Raw genomic sequence first — 11,310 nt, 5'->3', positions numbered from 1 at the left:
CTAGTGTTAGTTCTCTTAGTCTGCTGTTTTTAACTAGGAAAGTGTGTCAGGGTTTAAATTACATTTACTTCTTCAGCAATTACATAAACTAAAGCTCTCTCTCTCTCTCATATATATATATATATGACATTTGATATGCGTCAAATAAAAGGTTTTTACTGTTTAAAAATAGTTTATGCATCAGCACTTATCTGTAAATTACTCAAGTTCATAAAGGCGAGAGTTGTTGTTTTATTTCACTTGATATTACGATTTTCTTATGATCTCAAGATAACAAAAGTTGGGGTGTTTTTTTTGTTGTTGTTTTTTTATAACAGCTTATTTTACTTTTATCTCACAATAACAACATAATAACATTACGGCCAAAAGTATATGGACACCTGGCCGGCACACCCATAATGTGGTTCTTGACCGAACTGTCGCCACAAAGTCAGAAGCACCCGATTGTAGTGAATGTCTTTGTGTGCTGTAGCGTTACAGTTTCCCTTCACTGGCCCAAACCTGTTCCAGCATGGCAATGCCCATGAGCACAAAACGAGCTCCACAAAGACCTGGTTTGAAAACAAGGTCGGAGTGGAAGAACTCGAGTGTCCTGCAGAGAGCGCTGACCTCAACCCAACGAACATCTTTGGAATGAACTGGAACTGGAGCCTCCACTGGCACCTGGCCTCATCCTCGCTAATGTTCTTGTAGAAAGTGTGAATGAACACAAATCCCTACAGCCACACACTCCAAAATCTAGTGGAAAGCCTTCCCAGAAGAGTGGAGGTTATCATAACAGCAAAGGAGGACTAAATCTTTAATGACATGTTCATCAAGAACATACGAGCGTTAAGATCAGGTGGCCATAAACATTTGACCAGATTGTGTATTTTCCGAGATCACATAGCATTAGCATGCTAGCATTACATCGTTGTGGCCAGTGGTGCACTGTCATATATTGGGGTCATGGTGATTTCATCCTATTTCTGAAGATTTTGACAAAGGTACAAAATGTCTTGTGAACCACAAACCATTAGGCGGCACCTCTCAAACATCATGTGATAACACGGAGACAGGGAGGTGATGGAGCCATCCGTCAAGTTGGCTGGCAATGAAACGGACCGCCTGTTCTGGAACACTATAGTGTCCACGGCGGTATATCTGCATGTTTCCGAGTCACCTTCTCAAGTGACCGGCCACTCATTCGGAAATTGTCTAGCACCGACAAACATACAGCTACTTCCTCTTGTGCGAGTCCCTGAGTAAAGTAAAAACAGATGTGCTCATCTATCATGTACAGTTTGCAGTTGGAAACGCCAGTGAAAGCAGAGATGCATTGGAGTGCCTCATAAAGCATCACTCTTAATTTCCCCAGTAAACACAGAGTCCTCACCGGGATCTCATTTGACAGTAATTTATTCATTCCTCCACCTTTTTAAGTAGGAAAATAATTTTCACACATGCATATAATCAAGTAGGACATCATTCAGGTTTATAGTGAGGAGGTTCAGCTTGATTACAACCACTGGCATGGTCCAATATGTTTTTACTAACACACTTGTTTATATATATAATATACAGTGCATACAGTACAGTTACAGTGATGTTACTTGATATGATATACCTGTTGCTTGTAGTTAAAAAAGTGTTCTAATACACCATATTTTGAAGGTTTACGATGTGTGTTCCAAATGGAAGACAGCATTTACTTTACAGCAGCATGGATCTGGAACTAGGGGCAGATATGATCTGGTGCTTGCACTCCATTGGGAATAGATCAAGGAAGAAGAACTGGCTGCTTCAAGAAAGAGGCATATCCGCATTCTTATATATTTACACAAATATCACAGGGAAGATTTACAATTACTTTACACTTATTTTTGTGCAGTTTTCAACATCCTGTCCGGCCATGATTATCAAAACGTTCAGAACTTAGGTATGGTAAACAGAATCACGGGATTACCACGTTGCCTTCAAATCTGCCCAAAGTAAGTCGCTTCAGGGAGCAGCTGCCTTCGGACTGGGACAGTCCTGTTCTTGGGAGCGCTCAAATGCTGCCCAAAAAGTCTACCTACCTAGGCTACCTTCCAAATGGAGCGAACGAACAGTGTTTTGAAGAATCGAGGTAGGTTTTATGCCTGCACATATCATATCCAGTGCTAAAGCAGAAAAAACTCTTCAATATCTTGGGACGTTTTCGTCCCCGCTGCTCTCGTCCTCGTCTTCTTCCCGGTGTCGAGGCAGCTCTAAAAATGGACGCGGAGGCTCGGTGGTGCTATCAGACCCCAGCATCTGCCTCTGGATGAGTTTGTAGTAGAGACCGTGGAGGTCCATTAGCTCGTCATGGTTGCCCTGCTCCGCCACAACGCCATCGTCCAGCACCACAATAGTGTTGGCGCGTTGCACCGTGCTCAAGCGATGGGCGATCACCAGAACTGTGTAGTTCTCCATCACGGCATTCAGAGCCTGCTGGACCTGACAATAAAACACAAAAACAGCATTAAGCAGACAGAGTGGCAAAAGTGTATTGAAATTTTTTTTTTTACTCCACCACCACCTCCTGTCTTCAAGGTCTCTATCGAAAAACACACAGTATCCTCGCACTTGTACTCATAGACAACGGTCTAAGAACTGCATAATGCTGAAACCCTGTTACAAACAGGATGTCTACATCAAAGGCAAGGATTAAAGTCTTAATCCTTACCATGTGTTCGCTCTCAGCATCCAGCGCGCTGGTGGCCTCGTCCAGAATGAGCACGCTTGGGTTTCGGATTAAGGCTCGAGCGATGGCCACTCTCTGCTTCTGCCCTCCTGAGAGCTGAGTGCCCTTCTCCCCGACACCTAGAATGTTGCACGCATGTCACTTAACACACAGTTCCCGCTAACACTCCATGAGATCAGCAGCCAGACAGAAACTGAGCACACGGACAAGCAGAAATCCAAAAAACATCACGCCTATACTGCTGACTCATCACATGAGATCTAGTCAATGATCTGGGTTTCTACCTTACTCTTAGAACCCAAGGCTAAATCTAGCACCTGACAGCGGTCCATATGTGACAACTCTTTTTCTGCAGGGTTCTTTCAGAAAAAGTTCCAAGTAGACCCTATTTTGAAATAGAAACCATCCAGAGAACCCTGGCGGAGTGTATTATAATGACAAAAAACAGTGCAAAGGATCATTTATTATTAACGTGTATAACTCTAACATGTTATTATAGAAGAATAATCAACAACATGGTGGTGTGATGCAGCCTGAGGGGCGGTTTTCCTGTAAGAGCACTTCCTGAAGTGGTATTGCTTCAGGGTGGTACAGCAGCTACTTTCTACTTCCTTTCAAAGTTTCATTTGGATAAATCAGTGAGGCTGATTACAGTGTGGTACCCGGTCCTAAATGGTTGCACGGGCGTGTTTTAAAACTCAGATCTCACCCGTGTCGTAGCCCTTAGAGAGGCTACAGATGAAGTCGTGAGCGTTGGCCTTTCTGGCGGCTGCGACGACGACTTCCGCAGGAGCGCCGGGAAGACCATAGGCGATGTTCTTCTGTACAGAACGAGCGAAAAGGACTGGCTCTTGTCCAACCAGCGCTACCTGAGTGAAGAGTTGATTTCCTACATTTTATTGCAATCGATTAATGAGTAAATGCAACGAGTAAACCGCAAAGCCTGCGAGTGGCGTCTAGCGTGGGCGATATGAAAAACATCATCATGTTTGAAGACATTTCTACAATACTGAATAAACATCACATTATACAGTATAGGGTTGCTAACAAACACCGAGCAGCAAAACAATTTTTTTTTAAATACTATTAAAAATCGAGTTCAGTGATAGTATTATGTAATGTCTACAAAAAGAAACACACCAAAAAATTAAAAGGAGGAAAAAGAACTTCTAATAATAAATAAAACTATGTGTTTTGATAATATAATGTACAATCTTTAACCAGGTGTATTTCTATGTTCTGTGGAAGATTGTGGGAAGGTTTTGTCCGACATCTTGCTTTAAAATAACAACATAATCCCATTTCATTTAAGGTTTTTAGAATTTTCCCCACTTTTAAACCCGCACTTCCTGACCTTGGAGTGGAGGTAGCCATGTTGGTACGCCTCAATCGGCCGGCCGTCCAGCAGCACTTGGCCATTCTGAGGTGTGTAGAAGTTCTCCAGCAGAGAAACACAGGACGTCTTACCACTACCTGAGGGACCCACCAGAGCCGTCACCTCCCCTGGCTGGACACTGAAGGACACATTCTGCAAATAAAATGTTTATGTAGGACAAAGCTTTATCGACTACACGAACACCTACAGTTTGCTTGGACCGCATATTTTAACCGTTAGGAACAAACTACAGCATGCGGTTTTATATTGCTAATAATGGAAGATAATCTACGCTGTAGATAATAGAACATGAAGTGATACCTTAAGGACATTGGTCTCTGGCCGTGTAGGATAAGCGAATGTCACGTTCTTGAACTCTACCAGGCCTTGCAATATATCTGGAGCTTCTTGGCCATCGAGAGTGCGTTTGGGCTTCCTGTCGATGTACTCAAAGACCTTCTCTGCAGCTCCCACGCCCTGCATCAGACCTGTATAGACGGACGCAATGCTCTGTGGGGCAAAACAAATCGAGACAGAAGCAGACCCATTTGAAAATGTACAGCTGTAAGCAAACATCGTGAATGTAAAAATATGATGAGATGTCTAACCTCCAGACATTCGCCAAGTTCAAGCTCATAGATGAAAAAAGAAATGAGAGTTCCGCCGCTCATCTGGTCCGTCACCACCAAGTGTCCTCCGTAAAAAAGGATAGCCACCTGCAACGCCAGCTCCGAGATCTAGAACAAGAACAATATGCTTAACATCAGCTATACATTCAACCAGGTTGCTTGACAAATCACCCTTTCGTGATTTCTCCTCAGAACTCTCCTGTGACCTCACCCCCAACCCTCGCCCTGACTTGAATCCTGACCTAAACCCGAATAAGGAGGTATAAAAATTTACATTACAGGACATTGTGAAAAACCCAAACATGAAAATACACTCAGACAATACTAATCCAAAAGTGCTTGGACCCCTTTTTCGTTACATAACTCATGGTGTAATTGCACTCCAAAGGGTCCTCCCTCCCGCCTGTTTCCAACCGATTGGCCTTTTACCGATAAAATCAAGTGTGGGCCACTGCAGGTCGGAGTAATGGGCATGTTGAAAGGTATGGGCGTGTCTAAAGGTCACGAAAGCTGTCTGTTTCACTGAAAGGGGGGCCGTAAGCTTAAACACCATTGGCCAAAAGGTTTATTAACAGGAAGTGACAAGTCCGATGCAGACAACGGGTGTGTACCTTGTAGCCACTATCCCTAAGCTTCTTTGGCTGTAAGAATGGCAATGAAAATATAAAATATAAATCTATCTTCGGAACTTCTTTCTGCCAACTGAGACGGCATGGCCGCGGGTTACTGACATCATCACCAGCGTGCGTGTGTGTGTTTTGGTCTTGGTGTACAACAGTTAATTCTGGGCCCCATTGATGAGGATCATAAATAATCAAAAACAAATTAGCATTTGAAGGATACGAATAGCTCTTAAAAGAAGACTGTTAAGTTCATAAGTTTGAAATTTGCTTTCTTGTCTATTAGCATTGTACTGACTGCACATGAAGGCAAAAACATATCTGTCATAGAAGTGGCAATTTCTACTGTTTAACTTGTAATACAACTATAATTTATAATTGTATGTGTCTGTGTAATTTCTTTGTCACCTTTTTCCCACCTGAGGAGTTTGCATAGCTTGCACATTCTTGTATTTCTAATTGTCATTATGAGACAACCTCGTATGCATCCGTCCATTTTCTGTAGCGTTTATCCTACACAGGGAGCCTGGAGCCTATCTCAGGGGACTCAGGGGACAAGGTGGGGGACACCCTGGACTCACACTCACACATTATGGACAATTTAGAGATGCCAATCTGCCTACAGTGCATGTCTTTGGGCTGGCGGAGGAAACCGGAGCACCCAGAGGAAACCCCCTGAAGAACGGGGAGACGATGCAAACTCCATACACAGGGCGGAGGCTGGAATTGAACCCCCAAACCTGGTGGTGCGAGGCAAACCAGGCACTAAGCCACCATGCCCCTCACAACCTCGTATCTCCAAATAATTTACAAATAAATTACAGGATCAGTAGTAGAACCTTTACGGTTCTGCGCAGCTGACTAGAAGGTTACGAGTTCAAACCCCCAGATTTCCAGAGAGCCTTGTGTCAGTGACAAAAGGACACTTGGAAAGAAGTCTCATAAATAAATTATTCCTTAAAGATACTTGATACGTACACAGCTGGACCACATAAAGAAGGTGTAGGCTACAGCTTGCTTCTTGTTGAGCGCAAACACCTCCAACAGCTTGGCGTAATAAGACTTAGCCTCGTGATCCTCGCCGGCGAAGCTGCGCACCGTCCGCATGGCCGAGATCGTCTCCTCTGCCACTTTGTTGGCCTGAGCCAGTGATGTCTGCACCTCTTTGGTTAGTTTCTGAAAGACAACATTGGTAGAAACATTTGCATAAAATTTGAATAGGCAAATGTAATGGGAATTTCAATAGTACCACAGGTTGTTTTTTTTTTTTTCATAAGGCACCATAAATAAAATATAAGCTTTACAATCAGGGAAATGTAAGATGATAAATAAGCCTAGCCTATGTTATATATTATTATTATTATTATTACTTTTATTCTCAGTTAGTGTGTCCAAATAATCTGATTTTAATCTGTAATAAAAATGTAAAAAAGAAATAAATGAAAAAGGTTTGCACACTTACCTTGTAGTACTCGCCGTAGAGCTTGGAGAGCACGGCAATGTACGGGAAGCCCATGATGGTGACGAGCGACAGCTTCCACGACATGCCGAACATGAAGATGAAGAATCCGACTGCTTTGACGAAGCTGCGCAGGAACAGGTTGACATTCTGCGAGATGAGGTCACTCACCTGCGTGGTGTCTGAGGTCAGCCGTGACGTGATGTCACCTATGTTGATAAAACATCAGTGTCTGAGTCCAACTTCTGTGTCAGTTATCAGTAAAAATGTTTTCTGTGATGACCATTCTATTACTGGCCTGAATACTGTTATAATTACTGACTGTTATGACTACTGACTGTTTCGATTACTGATTGCTATGATTTCAGACTGTTATAGTTACTGATGGTTAATGCTGCTACTGACAGTTCTGAGTACTGACATTTATGACTACTTACTATTGTAGTTACTGGCTATTATAACTACTGATGATTACTGACTGCTATGACTACTGACTGTTATGATTGCTGTCCAATAGGATTACTGACACTTGACTACTAATGACTACTGACTTTTGATTACTAGCTGTTATGCCGCTACTGACATTAATGACTACTAATTGTTATGACTACTGACTGTTCTGACTACTGACTGTTATAGTTGCTGACTGTTCTGACTACTGATTGTTATGACTACTGACTGTTATAGTTGCTGACTGTAATGACTACTGATTGTTATGACTACTGACTGTTATAGTTGCTGACTGTAATGACTACTGATTGCTATGACTACTGACCGTTATAGTTGCTGACTTTTATGACTACTGATTGTTATGACTACTGACTGTTATAGTTGCTGACTGTAATGACTACTGACTGTTCTGACTACTGACTGTTATAGTTGCTGACTGTTCTGACTACTGATTGTTATGACTACTGACTGTTATAGTTGCTGACTGTAATGACTACTGATTGTTATGACTACTGACCGTTATAGTTGCTGACTTTTATGACTACTGATTGTTCTGACTACTGACTGTTATAGCTGCTGACTGTTCTGACTACTGATTGTTATGACTACTGACTATTATAGTTGCTGACTGTAATGACTACTGACCGTTATAGTTGCTGACTTTTATGACTACTGACTATTATAGTTGCTGACTGTAATGACTACTGACTGTTCTGACTACTGACTGTTATAGCTGCTGACTGTTCTGACTACTGATTGTTATGACTACTGACTATTATAGTTGCTGACTGTAATGACTACTGACTGTTCTGACTACTGACTGTTATAGTTGCTGACTGTTCTGACTACTGATTGTTATGACTACTGACTATTATAGTTGCTGACTGTAATGACTACAGATTGTTATGACTACTGACTGTTATAGTTGCTGACTTTTATGACTACTGATTGTTATGACTACTGACTGTTATAGTTGCTTACTGTAATGACTACTGATTGTTCTGACTACTGACTGTTATAGTTGCTGACTGTAATGACTACAGATTGTTATGACTACTGACTGTTATAGTTGCTTACTGTAATGACTACTGATTGTTCTGACTACTGACTGTTATAGTTGCTGACTGTAATGACTACTGATTGCTATGATTTCAGACTGCTATAGTTACTGATGGTTAATGCTGCTACTGACAGTTCTGAGTACTCACATTTATGACTACTTACTATTGTTGTTACTGGATATTATAACTACTGATGATTACTGACTGCTATGACTACTGACTGTTATGTTTACTGACCATTAGGATTATTGACACATGACTACTAATGACTTTTGATTACTAACTGTTATGCTGCTACTGACATTAATGACTACTGATTATTATGACTCCTGATGATTATTGACTGTTACGATTACTGCTGCTTAAGCTGCTACTGACAGTTGAGTAGTGACTCATGACTACTGAATGTTATGATTACTGGCCTTTATGATTACTGATTGTAATGGTTACTATTATTATTACTGACGGTTATGATGGCTTACTGTTATGGTTACTGGCTGTTATGCTACTACTGACTTATGACTCTTGATGATTACTGATTATAATTAATATATATGATACTATATTTAATATGTTTACCTAGTAACTATTTATATTCTTTATTTTCCTAGAATATGACTCTTACACAAGCCTTATTATTTTGTACATAAGCATTGGATACATCGCATTTGATTTGAAATGTGTACGGGTATATAAATATTTATTTAAATCTGGGACAATGGTATAAGCATTAGCATGTGGTCTTAGCGTTTATCTCGTCATGCAGCACTCAACCTGTATGATTAGCATCGAAGAAGCCGATCTCCTGGTGCATCAACGAGCGGAAAAGGAGGTTCCGCAGTCGAATGTTAAGCCTGGCGAATGTCAATGAGAACACACCACCACGAAACCCAACGGCCACAGAACTAGAATTAGAGATTTAGTGTTACAGTGTACAGTTGCATACTTGGAGTGCCCCCCCCCAAAAAAAACCCACCCAAGATCCTTTTTATGAATATCTACCTCGAACCAGTTCAATGTCATTATGGTGGCAGCCATCTTGAAAAACCTGAGTAATTTACAGTAGTATCATTCCATCCCCTATACCCCCTCTGCCGAATATTATATACACACATGTATGAAACTTGTACTAAATGACTGCGACTCTGACGAACCTGACGAGGGCCAAAACAGTGAGAATAATCATCGGTTTGATGAAATATTCCATACTCTTATGGATCACTATACCGTCGATGGCTTTCCCGGTGAAATAGGGGATAAAGGCTTCGCCTAGAGGAACAGAAAAATAAATAAGAAACTTTCTGTACAAGGTTCAGTTCTGTTAATGAATTATTCACATACACCTGCCATCAGGGGGCTCCCCAGACATCTACTGTTTATATCACAGCAATGATTAAGGTGCTGTGGTATTAAGAAGTTTAAATTTAGATACTTATTAATATAACATGAGTGTTGGTAGTCTAACAAAATATTGCAATAATATTATGAAAATATAATCAGTACATGATTAATAAATGTTTAATTATTAAATACCATTTTTCAATTTAGTGTTTATATATATATATATATATATATATATATATATAGTATATAATTGGCCGTCAGTGTTAGTGGAGTGTATGGTTTCAAAAAAGGGTGTATGAACTCACACACAGCCGAGAGGAGGAGAAAGAAGAAGGCAAGGGACAGAAGCCCTGTGTCCTCCTTACAGTACGACAACAGACGTCCCAGAGTGGCCCCAGAATTCGGCTTCTGTTTCACCTCTTTCCCTCTCATCTCACCCTCCTCTTCTCGTTCCTCCTCCTCTCCTCCATCCACCAGCCTCTCCCTCTCTCCTACACCTGAACTGGCAACATCTGCGTTGCTCAGGAGCTTCCAGAAGAACACAGACCCCATTGCAGAGATGCAAGTCCACGAGAACAAGCTGAGGAACCAAGGGTCATGCATCAGAGCGCCCATCTCGGAAAATATCAGGAGCTTGGCAAGGGCATAGGAGAGCATGGTGAGACCGATGAGCACCACCAGAGTGTGCAAGGACGCGACACGTTTCGGGCCATCTTGCGGATTTATCAGGACGCCTACAGAGGCACCGAAAAGGAGGCAGGAACGCACCAGGAGCACCATCCACAGATCCAGGACAGAGTGACGGACGTCAAAGTCCAGGATGTCATCCAAGAAGGAATTTGGGCCAGACCACTGGACGTAGAGGAGGGTGGAGACCACATCGTCCACCAGGACAAACGTAAAGATGCTGCCAACAACTACAGTCAACCTCATAGTGTAGTTTTGTATTGGAGTGGAGACACGTGACAGGAAGTAGTACAGTAACCTGACTGATCACCAGAGGATCAGTGAATACAGCAGCCACTGCGTTCTGATGGGATCAGCCTGTGCTGAGAACAAAGCATTCAGAAAGATAGTAAACACTTCTCAAGATCATCTCGGAGTTCCACAACACAACCGGCAAGACAATAAACAATCCGTGATGCCGAAAGCTCCCTTTCACACACACAAATCTGCCTAAAAACTTTCATACTAGTAATAATATTATCAATAAGGTATTTCTAAATCATCGACGATTTGTAAATCGGCTATGTTTATAAAGTGTTATTTATTTATTTATTTATTTGAAGTCCTGTTTGTCCGTAACCGCAGTCTCACAGTCCGGAAGAGAAAATGAATGCGGCGTGTAAGCCCCGCCCACGTCTCTCGGCCTAACCAATGAGAACGTTTTCAGACCTGTGGACACGCCCACGCCCCCACGAGGATCTGTTTAAGAATAAAACACACCATAAATAGGATTTAAAACAGCTTTAGACACCAAAACGATTCCTCAGCCTGTATATCTAAGATTATTACAATTGAATTTTAATTAAATAATAATAATTAATTAATTAAGTTTTTTTTTTTTTAAAATGGTACACTGATTAAAGATAAATTTGCAGTTCGTTCAAAATCCCTTCCTAACTGAATGATTTGGGATTTATTCAAGATTTTCAGAAAGCACTAATA

At 41.5% G+C, this 11,310-nt stretch overlaps 1 protein-coding gene across 1 annotated transcript; it reads right to left on the bottom strand.

The window, feature by feature from the left end:
* Positions 1–1,380: 1,380 nt before the first annotated feature.
* abcb9 (ATP-binding cassette, sub-family B (MDR/TAP), member 9) lies at positions 1,381–11,031 on the bottom strand. Its single transcript, XM_053610634.1, has 11 exons — positions 9,948–11,031; positions 9,453–9,567; positions 9,073–9,203; positions 6,791–6,996; positions 6,307–6,504; positions 4,688–4,816; positions 4,401–4,589; positions 4,059–4,232; positions 3,414–3,573; positions 2,687–2,823; positions 1,381–2,457 (listed from the first exon to the last, which is right to left on the bottom strand). The coding sequence occupies exons 1-11, from the start codon at positions 10,573–10,575 to the stop codon at positions 2,161–2,163; spliced, it is 2,364 nt and encodes a 787-aa protein (XP_053466609.1). The 5' UTR covers positions 10,576–11,031; the 3' UTR covers positions 1,381–2,160.
* Between the last annotated feature and the right edge of the window lie 279 nt (positions 11,032–11,310).

This window comes from Ictalurus furcatus, chromosome 22, assembly GCF_023375685.1.
Source record: "Ictalurus furcatus strain D&B chromosome 22, Billie_1.0, whole genome shotgun sequence".
Classification (NCBI taxonomy): Eukaryota; Metazoa; Chordata; class Actinopteri; order Siluriformes; family Ictaluridae; genus Ictalurus; species Ictalurus furcatus.
This window is presented reverse-complemented; position numbering and strand designations above follow the sequence as displayed.